Source organism: Salvelinus alpinus, chromosome 7 (assembly GCF_045679555.1).
Source record: "Salvelinus alpinus chromosome 7, SLU_Salpinus.1, whole genome shotgun sequence".
Lineage (NCBI taxonomy): Eukaryota > Metazoa > Chordata > Actinopteri > Salmoniformes > Salmonidae > Salvelinus > Salvelinus alpinus.
The window spans coordinates 49310340-49328533 of record NC_092092.1 but is presented as its reverse complement, the minus strand read 5'-3'; the positions used below and the strand labels follow the sequence as shown (position 1 = coordinate 49328533).

At 41.2% G+C, this 18194-nt stretch overlaps 1 protein-coding gene across 1 annotated transcript in view; it reads right to left on the bottom strand.

Annotated features, from left to right (window-relative positions):
- Positions 1–6041: 6041 nt before the first annotated feature.
- LOC139581126 (neuronal membrane glycoprotein M6-a-like) overlaps positions 6042–18194 on the bottom strand; it is a 36721-nt gene continuing 24568 nt past the window's right edge. The window contains exons 3-7 of the mRNA XM_071410578.1: positions 10878–11034; positions 10249–10402; positions 9900–9976; positions 9559–9624; positions 6042–8182 (exon numbers count right to left, since the gene is read on the bottom strand). Of these exons, the coding sequence (XP_071266679.1) occupies positions 8030–8182; positions 9559–9624; positions 9900–9976; positions 10249–10402; positions 10878–11034 (607 nt within the window). The 3' untranslated portion in view covers positions 6042–8029. The remainder of the gene's footprint in view (positions 8183–9558; positions 9625–9899; positions 9977–10248; positions 10403–10877; positions 11035–18194) is intronic.

The window sequence follows — 18194 nt, the reverse complement described above, 5'->3', positions numbered from 1 at the left end:
AGGCCAGACTGTACTGGGCATGGACTGACAGCTCAACAACATGGCCTCCAAGAACACACACACATACACACACACACAGGAAACTATGACATAAGTAGTGCTTGAGGTTCCATATTCAACTCAGTCTAGAGTAATGTAGTTGATGGACCACAGGAGACAATTTAAGTTTGTGTTTGATGTATTTGCATGTTATAAAAGCTAATTAAAGTACATAAATGGGGCTTAAATATTAGAAATGTATGGGCTGATGTTGAAAAAATTAATGGCTATGCCTGATATTTGGGGGGGAGTCGGGGATATTAGTTGAAAGATTTTATATATTTGTTGAAATATATCAAGCATATAATGTACTGCCAAATATGGTATTTTACATAAGGATTTCCTTCAGTGACGTGCCAGGTGAATATATCAGTAATGTAAGAAGAATGTATCTGTATTGCGTCTGTGTGTAGCTGGTGTAGATGAGTCAGGCGCAGGACAGCAGATATGAGTAATGTACGCAACTTTACTCAACAATAATCACAATACACGTCAAATAAAAGGCCACAATAACGGACCGCAATACAATAAACAATCACTGACAAACAAACATGGTGGAACAGAGGGTTAAATAATGAACAAGTAATTGGGGGATTCAAACCAGGTGTGTAAGACAAGGACAAAACAAATGGAAAATGAAAAGTGGATCGGCGATGGCTAGAAGGCCGGTGACGTCGACTGCCGCCCGAACAAGGAGAGGGACCGACTTCGGCGGAAGTCGTGACATTATCTTGAATGAGCTGCGCCTGTTATCTAAATCTAAAAGGCGTGATGTTCAAATCCACTGTGTAGAAATAGCTACTTCACACATCTATTGCATGGAGAACATGAAAATACACTTATTTCTAGGAAAGATGGATACGTTTACTCAACAAAACAGAATAGTGATACATGATTTGTGATTTTTATATATTTAGCTATGAGTAGATCAGAAACAAATTGTTGCTGGTCTTAGCTTGATCGTGACTAAGAGAAAGAAGGTTATCTAGTGGTAGAATAGCAGTTGGTTGGGTAGTACTTTTGCCTGTGTGGGTAATACAGCAATACATACATACATACATACATACATACATACATACATACATACATACATACATACAGTGCATTCAGAAAGTATTCAGACCCCTTGACTTTTTCCACATTTTGTTACGTTACAGCCTTATTATAAAACTGATTAAATAATTGATTTCTCTCATCAATCTACGCACAATACCAGATAATGACAAAGTAAAAACATACTTTTTTTGAAATATCATATTAACATAAGTTTTCAGACCCTTTACTCAGTACTTTGTTGAAGAACCTTTGGCAGCAATTACAGCCTCAAGTCTTCTTGGGTATGACGCTACAAGCTTGGCACACCTATATTTGGGGAGTTTCTCCCATTCTTCTCTACAGATCCTCTCAAACTCTGTCAGGTTGGATGGAGAGTGTCGCTGCACAGCTATTTTCAGGTCTCTCCAGAGATGTTAGATCGGGTTGAAGTCCGGGCTCTGGCTGGGCCACTCAAGGACATTCAGAAACTTGTCCCGAAGCCACTCCTATGTTTTCTTGGCTGTGTGCTTAGGGTCGTTGTCCTTCACACTAGTCTGAGGTCCTGAGCACTCAGGAGCAGGTTTTAATCAAGGATCTCTCTGTACTTGGCTCCGTTTATATTTCCCTCTATCCTGACTAGTCTCCCAGTCCCTGCCGCTGAAAAACATACCCACAGCATGATGCTGCCACCACCATGCTTCACCGTAGGGATGGTGCCAGGTTTCCTTAAGATGTGACGCTTGGCATTCAGGCCAAAGATTTCAATCTTGGTTTCATCAGATCAGAGAATCTTGTTTCTCATGGTGTCAGTCCTTTAGGTGCCTTTTGGCAAACTCCAAGCGGGCTGTCTTATGCCTTTTACTGAGGAGTGGCATCCGTCTGCCCACTCTACCATAAAGGCCTAAATGGTAGAGTGCTACAGAGATGTTTGTCCTTCTGGAAGGTGCTCCCATCTACACAGAGGAACTCTGGAGCTCTGTCAGAGTGGCCATCAGGTTATTGGTCACCTCCCTGACCAAGGCCCTTCTCCCCCTATTGCTCAGTTTGGCTGGGCGGCTAGCTCTAGGAAGAGTCTTGGTGGTTCCAAACGTTTTCCACTTAAATATGATGGAGGCCACTGTTCTTGGGGATCTAAATATGCAGCAGAATTTTTTTGGTACCATTCTCCAGATCTGTGCCTCGACACAATGGTTTTTGCTCTGAAATGCACTGTCAACTGTGGGACCGTATATTGACAGGTGTGTGCCTTTCCAAATCATGTCCAATCAATTAAATTTACCACAGGTGGACTCCAATCAAGTTGTAGAAACATCTCAAGGATGATACATGGAAAGGATGCACAGGATACATACAGGATGCACCTGAGCTCAATTTTGAGTCTCATAGCAAAGGGTCTGAATACTTATGTAAATACGGTATTTCCATTTTTTTAATTTAATACGTCTTTGTCATTATGGGGTATTGTGTGTATATTGATGAGGAAAAACATATATTTAATACATTTTAGAATTAGATCGTAACGTAACAAAATGTGGGAAAAGGGAAGGGGCCTGAATACTTTCCGAATTAACTGTACATGCTTGCTCAATAATATTACATTTTATCTGTAAAAAGCTTTTCAAAAACCCAAAGTGCCACAAAAATGTATATAATAAAACATCAGCTCAATAAAAACACATATGGCATCTCTGCTTCTAGCTCCTAAGCAACTTTGCAGTATTTCGTTTTTTTGTGAGTTATTTCTTACATTATTAACCAAGAATTTTTTGGTGTTAATACATACAGCCGGAAATAACTTTCGATCCTTTGCTCGTACCCCCCAGGGTAATTTCATTTATTCTAGAGGCTGCTCCAAAACACTGCTGGCGGAGAAGAGGTATTCGGAGTGGACTTCTAGTCCGACTCAGGAGGCGTGCACACCATCCACCGCTTCAGAGTAAATTACTCGCTAAATGTTAAGTATCTTAATAATAAAGTAGACGAGCTCAGAGCGATGATCTCCTTTCAGAGAGACATCAGGGATTGTAACATACTCTGTTTTACGGGAAACATGGCTCTCTCTGGATATACTGTCCCCATCCATACAGCCAGCTGGGTTCTCAGAACATCGCACAGACAGAAATAAAGAACTCTCAGGGAAGAAGAAAGGTGTTTCCTGATTAACTACTCATGGTGTGATTGTGATAACACGCAGAAACTCAAGTCCTGTTCACCCAACCTGGAATAGTTCATAATAAATAACCTCTCACTCGACATCAACAAAACAAAGGAGCTAATCTTGGATTTCAGGAAACAGCAGAGGGAGCAAGCCTCTATCCACATCGACGAGACCATAGTGGAGAAGGTGGAAAGCTTCAAGTTCCTCGGCATACACATCACTGACGATCTGAAATGGTCAACCTATCATCCAGACAGCGAGGTCAGTACAGGTGCACCAAAGCTGGGATTGAGAGACTTAAAAACAGCTTCAATCTCAAGGCCATCAGATTGTTAAATAGCCATCACTAGCTGGCTTCCACCCGGTTACTAATTAAACTAAAGTAAAAAAAAAAATTAAAAAGTAACACAATAAAATAATAACGTGGCTATGTACACGGGGTAACGGTTTTGAGTCAATTTTGAGTCGACAACCGTGCGGGAATGCAAGGTTGTCGAGGTCATTTGTACATGTCGGAAGTTTACATACACTTAGGTTGGAGTCATTAAAACTCGTTTCTCAACCACTCCACAAATTTCTTGTTAACAAACTATAGTTTTGGCAAGTCAGTTGGGACATCTACTTTGTGCATGACATAAGTAATTTTTTCAACACTTGTTTACAGACATATTATTTCAGTTATAACTCACTGTATCACAATTCCAGTGGGTCAGAAGTTTACATACACTAAGTTGAATGTGCCTTTAAACAGCTTGGAAAATTCCAGAAAATGATGTCATGGCTTTAGAAGCTTCTGATATGTTAATTTACATCATTTGAGTCAATTGGAGGTGTACCTGTGGATGTATTTCAAGGCCTTCATTTAAACTCAGTGCCTCTTTGCTTGACATCATGGGAAAATCTAAAGAAATCAGCCAAGACCTCAGAAAAAAATTGTAGCCATCTACAAGTCATCCTCATCCTTGAGAGAATATTTCCAAACGGCTGAAGGTATCACATTCATCTGTATAAACACCATGGAACCACGCAGCCGTCGTACTGCTCAGGAAAGAGACACGTTCTGTCTCCTAGAGATGAACGTACTTTGGTGCAAAAAGTTAAAATCAATCCCAGAACAACAGCAAAGGACCTTGTGAAGATGCTGGAGGAAACAGGTACAAAAGTATCTATATCCACAGTAAAACGAGTTCTATATTGAAATAACCTGAAAGGCCGCTTAGCAAGGAAGAAACCACTGCTCCAAAACCGCCATAAAAAAGCCAGACTACGGTTTGCAACTGCACATGGGGACAAAGATCGTACTTTTTGGAGGAATGTCCTCTGGTCTGATGAAACAAAAATAGAACTGTTTGGCCATGATGACCATCATTATGTTTGGAGGAAAAAGGGGGAGGCTTGCAAGCCAAAGAACTCCATCCCAAATGTGAAGCACGGGGGTGGCAGCATCATGTTGTGGGGGTGCAGGAGGTACTGACTGGTGCACTTCACAAAATAGCAAAGTAGCAGCAGTTTAAAAACAATGCGTCTGTAGTTAAATCCGAGACATGTTACGTTTCGTATAGTATTAATTTGTGGATGTCCATCATCCATTTAGTATGATATGTTACAAATTATAATTCGCATGATATGTTACAAATTGCAATGCATACAATATGTTACAGATATGGAAAATGCACAACATGTTACAAATTTGAAAAAACATATGATATGTTACGAATTCCAATTTGTTGTGGCTAACATTAGCTAGGTGGCTAGGTGGCTTATGATAATTTTAGGTAGCTGGTTAATGTTAGCTCTAGGGGTTAGCGTTAGTGGTTAGAGTTGAGGTTTAGCAAAAAGGGTTAAGGTTAGGGTTAGGATTAGCTAACATGCTTCGTTTCAAAGAAGCTAAACAGTAGTAAGTAGTTGCAGAGTTGCTAATTAGCTCAAATGCTAAAGGTGTCCTTGGCATTCACATTATATGCCCACCCACCCAGCCCGACAAACCACCCTCTGTTCCTTTTTTATTTAACCTTCTATCTTTTGTATCCATACCAAACGTAACATATGTTATCATACAAATATGAGTGTCCCCTATTTACGTTTTTTATAGTCTATGATACCAGTCCGGATGATTTGAACAGAGGGAGGGGATGTAGCCAGTCTGCCAGGAGGTGTTTGTGGTTGATACTGGGAGGTGTTTGTGGATAATATTTGCTGGGGTTGAGTGGGAAAACTCTCTGCCAAGGTCCCTGACCAAACAGGTGTATGCAGAGCAGACTGAGCAATAGGTGGATTTCCGTCAAGTCATTGGATGCAGGGGATAGGTTCAACAGTGTTGGTAATGTTTCTGGGTCTGCACACCACTTGTGCATATGTCAAGCTGCATCGGTGAGGCTCCTGTTGCAGGGTTGGGGCTGTCATGGAGGGCAGCAGTGGCCCAAGCCTGTCCTGTAGATAGCCGTTTGGAGGGTAACCAAATGATGCCTCGGGTCATTGATCTACACAAAATACTCTATAATGTTAAATCTGACAAATATTAACAAATGAAAGAATATTCAATTAGTAAAATATATCAAATGTAGACTCCGTCTGTCACCAGGCCTCGACGAGTCTCCACCTGGTGGCTTCTCTGCCACAATACATACCATTATCTTTTTGTAATACTCAGTGTTACACTGTACTGTACTTACTGCATTAACCCTAACTCTTACCCCAACCCAATTGGAAATTACAATACTTGTTACATTGTACTTACATGAATAGTTACAGAGTATTACCAACACTGCAAACTGTTAACAGGGAATACACACACAAGACCCACAAACTATTTATTAACAAGTACACAAGTAATTTTTATTTATGCAAGCACATTTTTTTCAATTGAAATCCTGCTACGTAAGTAATCTTTCTGTTGAAAGTACAAAAGACTAATTGTAGGATAAAGCCGAAAGCATTGTCAAGTAATTTACTGTAGAAGCAACATTGGCACAAGAATCAGTTTAAGACATGGTTGATAGCTCATCACAAACTAAACAGAGACAACTCAAACAATACAGTCTAATATCAGTAGTATAATGCTGTTAGCGTGGGGGGGTTTAGTACTGCACATAAAGGGTTGACACAGCAAGACAGGCAAAGTGTAAATAAAATGACTTTTGAGTTAATAATTCTATACAATTAATGCATGTCCATGCCACGAAAAACATCTAAATTCACAGTCTTTACCTAACATTACAGTTATCCAACTCGGAGTTGAACATCAATGCGCTTACACCTAGAGAGAGCACAGAAATGGTCAAATAAGTTCCCAAAACTAGCTCTTAGAAATACTGATTAAACAAATATTGCCAGGCAATGAAATGGTAGGCCACCTTCGGAGTCCTATGGCATAAGGATGTGTAAGCAAGACAATCAAACGTTTAATGTCATAAACAAAATAACTCACTGTGTGACACACACTTTTCTTACGTCTGATGAATCCACCAAAAAGTGACATGTTACACCAACAACTTTTTTTAGCATCAAGATTTTCGTAAGACTGAGAGATCAGTAGTGGATTCAACCACAGTAACTTATTTTTATTATCTTATGAATTGTCCTGAATTTGTAGTGCTAAACATATAAGTATGCATTTATATCTCAATATATACAGCGCAGAATCTGCAAAAACTTCTTTTATACTAGTATTTATAAAGTTAAACTTTATGAAATAAAAAAAGAGGGTATGAGAACATATTTGCATGTGCTTGTGTGGCGTATGATTAAAGACAATCGAATCATTCCCAGTCCTTGGAACAGGGTTCTCCAACCCTGTTCCTGGAGAGCTACCCTCCTGTAGGTTTTTGTTCCAACCCCAGTTGTAACTAATCTGATGCAGCTGATCAACTATTTAATTATTAAAATCAGGTGTGCTAGATTAAGGTTGGAGTGAAAACCTACAGGATGTTAGCTCTCCAGGAGCAGGGTTGGAGAGCCCTGCGTTACAGTCGATACACAGCTTTAAATTCGCAAGATGCCTCATATAGTAACAAAATTATTAATTGTTTATCATTTTGGGGACTAATTTTTTCTTTGATATTGACCTAAGTGTTTCCTGTTTAACAGGCTTGGCACAGCTAGAAAATTATATTTTTTTTTAAATAAAAATTTGGTAACACTATCGTGTAACCGGAGTAAAAAAGAAAGAATATGTTAAAATATGATTCAAATTTCTTTCACTTCAAAGTTAATATTTAGATCCCTGGCAGTACTGGTATGTAAAGGCTTCAGGAGCTTTAAAAGTTCCCCTGTGTGATTGAAAATATTGAAGTCTTCAAAACTGATCACCCACCATTTACATAGTTCTTTAAAATGAGATCTAAATAGACACACAAACACGAGAAATGTGCTTGAAACCCTTTTAAGCCCCAACTGACCACCTCAAAAATGAAGAGAAATAAATAATACAAGGTGGAAAAATAATGACACTTGATCAAATCCAAATAAAAGTTCTCCAAAGTAAAAACGTATACGAAAAATACTGCTGCTAGCTACTTCTAATTCTACTACGTACGAAACTACCAAATACTATAAAAAACACAATAATACAGGTGATGATGATAATAATAATAATAATGCAGTCCATGAGAGTGATAATGGGGCTTGTCATCTGAAATGCTGTTTGGGGGGGTTGTATGAGGGTCCCCCGGACCACTTTGTCATATGATGCACCAGTGACATCAGAGGGGGCGAGGACCCCGGGCGCCACCCACCCCCCTCTTTAGGGGATGGTGGAGAGGAGGGGAGAGGGTGGCAGGGCCAGGCCTCCCGCTGGCCTTATGTGTAGGCGTTGAGACGCTCCTTGGAGCGGGTGGAGTGGATGTCGTGGAGCTCCTGCTCTTCTTTGGACTTGATGTCCTCATACTTCTGCATCCTGCACGCGTCCTTCACGTAGGCCCAGTTGGCCGACAGCACCATCAGGTAGTGGATCTGAAACAGAGATAAGTCACCCATAAGTTCATTCAGGGAGAAAATAAAAAATTCTGAAAATTATTGGTCTTTCAATTCTCCACTGACATTGATTTGGGAAAGAAGCCTTCCACGAAATGGAAGAAAGTGTACCCTATTTTCACCATGTACTTAATTGGAAAACACGCTTTTTGGGTCCATTTCTCTTCACAAATGTGGAAAAGTCTTCACAAATGAATATACCCCTCTAATCAAGCCCCATGCTCTATCAGAAGAGAGATGTTCACATCATGACATCATCATCAGAAATATAAAGTGCTATAATTGTGGCCCACATATTTTTTTCAAGCTGAAAAAAATAGTTACAATAGGTCTTCTCGAGGCGAAAAACAATGTATTGATTATATATTTTCTTTTTTGATGTACAATTGTGTAATTTTACTGACATGCCAGCAGGTGGCAGTACATTAGAAAAAATGGGCGGTATGCAGGGTTTCCGTGGCAGCAAAGGATCCTTTGAGACATTGCCATTGTGAATGTATTGTGCTTAAATGACTGTGGTTGTTACATTGCCACACCTTTCGAATTGAATCTTGGACATTATTAGCAGCCTGCTAATGGATTTCAATCTACACAAAGACCAACTGGTCTCTAAAGGATTCGGACAAAAGCTGCAGTCTCAGCTGTGAGGACTGGAATAGTGAAAACGCTCTACATCCATTCCGTTTATCATCTCGTCTTAGTATTTTGTTTTATTAATCATTTAAATAATCATTGATCGGTGTCTGTATCTGTGTACCACCACTGTTTAATTTTGCCAGCAATTTGTTTAGTTAAATGTTGCGCTGCACTTTGCACCATCATCATTGACTAACGACCACATTCCCTTTCTTAGAAAATGGCTCCTCACAAATTACTGAGTGATGTTTTCACCAAGCTCTGGACCTTTCTTCTCCCAGTTTCCATGACAACGCGGTGACATGCCTTGCATCTCTGAGAGAGCGAAAAATCTTCTCTCTCTACTCCGCCAAATACAGCCTCACTAGCCATACCCACACGCATGTAGAAAAACATATATTTTTACTGTAGCTATAGAAATCAACCCAGTTAACGCTTGTATTCGACCTATTATTGTCATATGTAAAATGGCCACGTCAAATCAAAACCTTGTACTTCCATTTGTAAGCCTAGTTCAATAAAACAGACATGTCTGATTCATATTTTCTCACATGAGGAACATGAGATATAATCTATACAGCGGCTTGTACAGATGTCAGCGGTTCATACAAATGGCATGGTCCATTAGATGTGATATTGCCTTCAAATGGATATGAATCAACGCTGTAATGTCAGATGTATCGACAGAGATAGAAAAGTAATTGGTTTTTGTGTCTCACCATAGCAATGACAGCTGCTCCAGCACCAGCCAGGGCACAAATGAACAGGTGGAATGTCATGTCCAGCTGCATTAAAGACAAAGGAGAGGACATGTTAGTCAGGCTTCCCCATTAAACTCACCTTTTACCTTGTGGTCAAATGAATTACTTGAAAAACAAAAGCCTTCGTGTAAATGGGAATGTTTTTAAATGCATGGTTATTCTGGCTTTCAAACATCACTATTTCAATATTACTTGAGATGTTTTATTACTTTGGAAGCAAGAATCACATATGGCATAAACAAACATATACTGTACTCACATGGTATGTCAATGTTTGTCAAGTGTTTTATTTGATATACCTCATTTGATTCACACATTTTGTAAAACTTCTCAGACCCAGCACATACAGTTTTCCCCTCCCCAATTGGCACAATACCTGAAATGAGAGGAGAAAAAAAGGCCACTTAGATATTTGCACCTGTTATTTCCACTGTGGCAAATACAAGACCAAAATCAAACTAAACCATGAACCTGTCCTTTACACATCATGCCTCTCCAAAGCTGTATTTCACCTTTACAACCCATTCATGTGCAACAGTAACAACACTTAGTAAAGCTGTCCATCAGTAGCTCACCCCATGGACAATACTGTATGTAGGAAAAACCCCAGAGAGAAGCATCAGACCAAGCTATATCCTGATTCTTTACCATACTGGCGCGGGTCCAAGCACAGAGTGGCCCCCTCCAGGATGGTGGTGTTTTGGCAAATGGTCCAGATGTTGAAGTACATGAAGACGGGGAGGGAGGTGAACGCTGTCACCCCGAGCCAAGCCAGCATGAAGATGTACGTCAGCATGATAAACTAAGACAGAGAGAGGAGACTCGTTAGATTCCAGGTTGCAATTGCTATACCGTGTTTCAAAGAACGATTTAGGAATAAGATTGACGTCCCACCAATTTCCTATCGGGATTTATTGAGACCGAGTCTGTATCGGTGTTTCCCAAACCTCTCCTCAGGTACTCCCCATTCCACTTATTTGATATATTCCAGTACTAGCACACCTAATTCAATTCATCATGGACTTGATGATTGGCCACTTGAAACAGGTGTGCCAGTACTGGAATAGAAAGTGGAATGGATGGGGCTACTCGAAAGAAATTTGGGAAACATTATGCCCATTAACTTCTAAATTATGACAATAATTGTGATATATGGCAAAAAAAAAGATTGGCCCCCTAAGGGCCATCGCATTACATACAGGTCATTCATATAAAACATAACGAGATACACTTGAATGTCAATAAACCTTATCATTCAGTGATCAGTTATCCCTTACCCAAGCACTGACGCAACGTCCACAGGTGGTGATCTTAAAGTCTCCATACAGGTCCTTGATGGCTCCGCTGGTAAAGAAGCCCTCCACCATCAACAGAATGCCGTAGACAAAGAACGCTGAGGCGATGCCATAGATCACGTACTTGATTATGTCAATCCTAGAGGGAAAAAGACAAATGTGTCCTTTTTTTTATACAGTAATTATACAAGTGACTTATTCTCCCCCACAATGAAATCGGGGAGGGGACAGTGGATCTGTTCTCCGTCCGTTAGTACATTAGTACGGTCGTACATTCGTCACACGAGATATCTCAGACAGCACTGGACTGATTTTGACGAAACTTGGGTAAATTACCTGGGTGTCTTGCAATAAAGATTCGTAATCTACAAAATTTCACTGATTGGAAAAAGATGGGTGCTATAGTACTCAACTGAAATTCCAAAATTACACCGATTGGCCCAAGGCAGGGTGCTATAGTAATCAATGGAAATATCAAACTTTGAACAAGCATGTCGCCTGTCATGTTTTAGCTATTGTCATGGAAATAGGTTCATATACAATACCATTCAAAAGTTTGGACACACCTATTCATTCAAGGGTTTTCCTGTATTTGTACTATTTTCCACATTGTAGAAAAATAGTAAAAACATCAAAACTATGAAATAACACATATGGAATCAGTTAGTAACCCACATTTTTTTAAGCAAATCAAAATATATTTTAGATTTTTCAAAGTAGCCACCCTTTGCCTCGATGACCACTTTGCACACTCTAGGCATTCTCTCAACCAGCTTCACCTGGAATGCTTTTCCAACAGTCTTGAAGGAGTTCCCATATATGTGACCCGTTTCAGGAAACTAAGCGTATGTCACGGGTCACTACTTCACAGGAGAGACATTAACATTTTTTAATCAAAATATCTTTTTGGGCAGAAATGACTTCTGGAAAAGTGAACTTTCATGTGTTTAAAAACAAACTTGTATGCCATCTGTAAATACGAATAAAATTGTTAAATTACAAGCCTAGTTGGTTAAAACACAGAAAAAGTTAGCAACCTTCCCGCTAGCCATGATTGGCTGAGATAAAGAGTGAGCTGGACATGCCGAGAGATGAGTTTGGATTGGTCTGCCATATAGCACGCTTCTGTCTATTTGAGCTGGTCAGTATGTGTAATTACTCCTGTCTAACGCAGCTTTTTTTAATGTATCGTGTAGTAAAACTTAACAAAAGACTCCACTATGCAAGTATCCATTGCAATAGAATGTCACTGCAACAACTGTTTCAGAGCACTCTCGTCTGTGTGTGCCAGAGCGCAGAATAACTGATGAATTTATGTTGGAATGTACAGTACCCGTCAAAAGTTTGCACACACCTACTCATTCACGGGTTTTTCTTTATTTTTACTATCTTCTACATAGTATAATAATAGTGAAGAGATCAACACTATGAAATAACATGGAATCATGTAGTAACCAAAAAAAGTGTTAAACAAATCAAAATATATTTTATATTTAAGATTCTTCCACCCTTTGCCTTGATGACAGCTTTGCACACTCTTGGCATTCTCTCAACCAGCATCACCTGGAATGCTTTTCCAACATTCTTGAAGGAGTTCCCACATATGCTGAGCACTTGTTGGCTGCTTTTCCTTCACTCTGCGGTCCAACTCATCCCAAACCATCTCAATTGGGTTGAAGTCGGGTGATTGTGGAGGCCATGTCATCTGATGCAGCACTCCATCACTCTTCTTCTTGGTCAAATGGCCCTTACACAGCCCTTACACAACATTGCACATTTGCATTCATTGTGTTACTCGTTATTTGACATGTATATAATAAATTCATTTCAAACTTCTTTTCATTATTGACTCTATAAGAAATCAAAAACCTTGGTTAATTGCTAAAACAATAGAATTGCTGACATAAGCCTAATTATTAACATAAATGTGCATGAATTAGATATTCTCTTCTCACATTTTTTTTGCAAGTACTTGATAATAATTTAAAGTGAGTAATCAAACAGTCAAATAATTTCAAATGCCTTTAAAGCGTCTTACATGCTCACTGTAAAGACATCATTTGCATAAGTGTAAATGATAGACAACAATGAATACATTTTTCACCTTTATTTAACCAGGTAGGCCAGTTGAGAACAAGTTCTCATTTACAACTGCGACCCGGCTAAGATAAAGCAAAGCAGTGCGACAAAAACAACAACACAGAGTTACACATTAACAAACATACAGTCAATAACACAATAGAAAAATCTATGTACAGCGTGTGCAAATGTAGACGAGTAGGGAGGTAAGGCAATAAACAGGCCATAGAGGTGAAATAATTACAATTTAGCATTAACACTGGAGTGATAGATGTGCAGATGATGATGTGCAAGTAGAAATACTGGGGTGCAAAAGAGCAAGAGGATAAATAACAGTATGGGGAGGAGGTAGTTGGGTGTGCTATTTACAGATTGGCTGTGTACAGTACAGTGATCAGTAAACTGCTCTGACAGCTGATGCTTAAAGTTAGAGAGGGGGATATAAGACTCCAGCTTCAGTGATTTTTGCAATTCATTCCAGTCATTGGCAGCAGAGAACTGGAAGGAAAGGCGGCCAAAGGAAGTGTTCGCTTTGAGGATGACCAGTGAAATATTCCTGCTGGAGTGTGTGTTACGGGTGGGTGTTGCTATGGTGACCAGTGAGCTGAGATAAGGCGGGGCTTTACTTAGCAAAGAGTTATAGATGACCTGGAGCCAGCGGGTTTGGCGACAAATATGTAGTGAGGGCTGGCACACGAGAGCATACAGGTCGCAGTGGTGGGTAGTATATGGGGCTTTGGTGACAAAACGGATGGGACTGTGATAGACTACATCCAGTTTGCTGAGTAGAGTGTTGGAGGCTATTTTGTAAATGACATCAATAAATTCACCTCTGAAGGTGAAATGTGTACAATTTAGAATGTATGTATGTACTTACATTCTGAAATCTTGCTCTGATTTATCATCCAAAGTCCCAGAGATAACATGAAGTGTCGTTTTGTTAGATAAAATCCTTTTTCATATCCTAAAAAGGTCCATATAGCATGCACTATCGATTTTGTATTTCCACTCGTTCAATTTGCAAAGAAAGGAATCTGTGAAAATCTCACCCTAAACGTTGTTTCAACGAGTCAAATCACGTTCGTATCTATTCCTCAGAGATCCGAGAAGGTAACAAGACTTCACTATTTCATTAGGGGTGTAGTATATCTTATAGGGACCATATTTGTTGAGAGAGTGACGCCTTCATGGCACGCCGATGACGCGTGCGGCCATCTCTTGAACGACTGTATCTTTGTCAAATAAGTACCAATCGTGGTCAAACAACGCTAGCTAAATAGCCAATGAGCTGGGCTTTATGGGAGTAAACTGTGTATATGTCGTAAAATTTTGCTTTAGCTGTACGACACCATGCCTTTTCATTTTGGACAAAAGTATAAGGATATTCAGGGTTATGAAGTTATGAAAACTGGTTGTTTTGCAAATTTTGAACTTATAATATGGCTACTAATACTTGGAAAGTATACAAATTTGACGATATTCTTGCAGAGAAATGGAATATGAATGTGAATGTCTTCTTAACGATTTACCCAAATGTACCTGTGGACTTCACACTAAAAGTCTTGAGGATCAGTCATACTCCAGGTTATCAATTTGAAACTTTGCACATATACTGCTGCTATCTTGTGGACACTATCTGAATTGTAACCAGAGTGATGGCTATAACAGTAACCTTTCTCTTGCATTTCAAAGATGGTGGTAAAAAAAACACCAGTTGTTTTTTTCTTTGTATTTTCTTCTACCAGATCTATTGTGTTATATTCTCCTACATTCAATTCACATTTCCATAAACTTCAAAGTGTTTCCTTTCAAATGGTACCAAGAATATGCATATCCTTGCTTCAGGGCCTGAGCTACAGGCAGTTAGATATGGGTATGTAATTTAGACAAACATTTTAAAAAGGGGGCTATCCCCAATAAGTTTTTAACACAGTGTCCAAAGAAGGGCTAGATGTATACAGAATGGTGTCGTCTGCGTAGAGGTGGATCAGACAATCACCAGCAGCAAGAGCGGCATCATTGATATATACAGAGAAATGAGTCGGCCCGAGAACTGAACCCTGTGACACTCCCATTGAACCCTGTGGCACCCCCAGCTTTCAAATCTTTGGGGATCTCAGACGATACAAAAGAGAGGCTGAGAACAGGCTAGTAATAGGGGTTGCAACAATTTTGGCTGATAATTTTATAAAGAGAGGTTCCAGATTGTCTAGCCCAGCTGATTTGTAGGGATCCAGATTTTGCAGCTCTTTCAGAACATCAGCTGTCTGGATTTGGGTGAAGGAGAAGCAGGGGAGGCTTGGGCAAGTTGCTGCAGGGGGTGCTGAGCTGTTGGCCGGGGTAGGGTTAGCCAGGTGGAAAGCACGGCCAGCCGTAGAAAAATGCTTATTGAAATGATCGATTATCGTAGATTTATCGGTGGTGACAGTGCAGTGGGCAGCTGGGAGGAGGTGCTCTTATTCTCCATGGACTTTACAGTGTCCCAAAATGTTTTGGAACTAATGCTACAGGATGCAAATTTCTGTTTGAAAAAGCTAGCCTTAGCTTTCCTAACTGACTGAGTATATTGGTTCCTGACTTCCCTGAAAAGTTGCATATCGCGGGGGCTATTCAATGCTAATGCAGAACGCCACAGGATGTTTTTGTGCTGGTCAAGGGCAGTCAAGTCTGGGGTGAACCAAGGGCTATATCTGTTCTTAGTTCTACATTTTTTGAATGGGGCATGCCTATTTAAGATGGCGAGGAAAGTACTTTTAAAGAGCAACCAGGCATCCTCTACTGACGGGATGAGGTCAATATCCTTCCAGGATACCCGGGCCAGGTCGTTTAGAAAGGCCTGTTCGCTGAAGTGTTTTAGGGAGCGTTTGACAGTGCTGAGGGGTGGTCGTTTGACCGCGGACCCATCACGCACGCAGGTAATGAGGCAGTGATTGCTGAGATCCTGGTTGAAGACAGCAGAGGTGTATTTAGAGGGCAAGTTGGTCAGGATGATATCTAAGAGGGTGCCCATGTTTACAAATTTAGGGTTGTACCTGATAGGTTCCTTGATAATTTGTGTGAGATTGAGGGCATCTAGCTAAGATTGTAGGACGGGTGTTAAGCATATCCCAGTTTAGGTCACCTAACAGTAGAAACTCTGAAGATAGATGGGGGCAATCAATTCACATATGGTGTCCAGTGCACAGCTGGGGACTGAAGGGGGTCTATGACAAGCGGTAACGGGTGAGAGACTTGCTTCTGGAAAGGTGGATTTTTAAAAGTAGAATCTCTAATTGTTTCGGCACAGACATGGATAGTATGACAGAACTCTGCAGGCTATCTCTGCAGTAGATTGCAACTCTGCCCCCTTTGGCAGATCTGTCTTGTCGGAAGATGTTATAGTTAGGGATGGAAATATCAGGATTTTTGGTGGCCTTTCTAAGCCATGATTCAGACACGGCTAGGACATCAGGGTTGGCGGAATGTGTGCTAAAGCAGTGAAAAAAACGAACTTAGGAAAGAGGCTTCTAATGTTAACATGCATGAAACCAAGGCTTTTACAGTTACAGAAGTCAACAAATGAGAGCGCCTGGGTTATAGGAGTGGTGCTGGGAGCAGAATAGAATCAAGGCATGATGTACAGGCAAGAGTATGGTAGGATGTGAGTACAGTGGATGTAAACCTAGGCATTGAGTGACGATGAGAGAGGTTTTGTCTCAAGAGGCACCAGTTAAGCCAGGTGAGGTTACCGCAAGTGTGGGGGGTGGTACAAAAGGGATATCTAAGGCATATTGGACAGCGCTAGGGGCTCTACAGTGAAATAAGACAATAATCACTAACCAAAACAGCAATAGACAAGGCATATTGACATTAGGGAGAGGCATGTGTAGCCGAGTAATGATAGGGTCCAAAGAGTAGCACTAGATGAGTCAGGGAGCCAATTCCGTAGTCACTGCTTCGCTAGGCGAGCTGGAGACACGGTGATTCAGACAACTAGCAGGCTGGGGCTAGCAGATGGGCATCCAGCGACGTCGCAACAGAAGAGCATGCTGAAACCACCTCGGACGGTTACGTCGGCAGACCAGTCGTGTTGGATCGGCGGGGCTCCATGTCGGCAGTAAAGGGTCCAGGCCAATTGGCAAAACAGGTATTGTAGCCCAAGAATTGGCTGGTGGACCTCTTTGACTAGCCGGGAGATGGGCCTAGCTCGAGGCTAGATCCAGGCTAACTGGTGCTTGCTTCGGGACAGAGACGTTAGCCAGGAGTAGCCACTCGGATAGCAGCTAGTTAGCTGCGATGATCCGGTGTAAAGGTTCAGAGCTTGCGGTAGGAAGATGTGGTAGTGAAAAAGCAGTCCGAAATGCTCTGGGTTGATATCGCGCTGTGCAGACTGACAGGAATTGACCGGGTTGAGGCTGGCTGATGTCTGAGTTAACGTTGAGGACCGCTAGCAGTGGCTAACTGACTAGTAGCTAGTAGCTAAACTCAGCAAAAAAAAAACGAAACGTCCTCTCACTGTCAACCAGGCACTATTTTCAGCACACTTAACATGTGTATATATTTGTATGAACATCACAAGACTCAACAACTGAGACATTACCTGAACAAGTTCCACAGACATGTGACTAACAGAAATTGAATAATGTGTCCCTGAACAAGGGGGGGGGGCAAAATCAAAAGTAACAGTCAGTATCTGGTGTGGCCACCAGCTGCATTGAGTACTGCAGTGCATCTCCTCCTCATGGACTGCACCAGATTTGCCAGTTCTTGCTGTGATATGTTACCCCACTCTTCCACCAAGGCACCTGCAAATTCCCAGACTTTTCTGGGGGGAATGGCCCTAGCCCTAGCCCTCACCCTCCGATCCAACAGGTCCCAGACTTGCTCAATGGGATTGAGATCCGGGCTCTTCGCTGGCCATGGCAGAACACTGACATTCCTGTCTTGCAGGAAATCACACACAGAACGGGCAGTATGGCTGGTGGCATTGTCATGCTGGAGGGTCCTGTCCGGATGAGCCTGCAGGAAGGGTACCACATGAGGGAGGAGGATGTCTTCCCTGTAATGCACAGCATTGAGATTGCCTGCAATGACAACAAGCTCAGTCCGATGATGCTGTGACGCACTGCCCCAGACCATGACGGACCCTCCAGCTCCAAATCGATCCTGCTCCAGAGTACAGGCCTCGGTGTAACGCTCATTCCTTTGACGATAAACCCGAATCCGACCAACTCCCCTGGT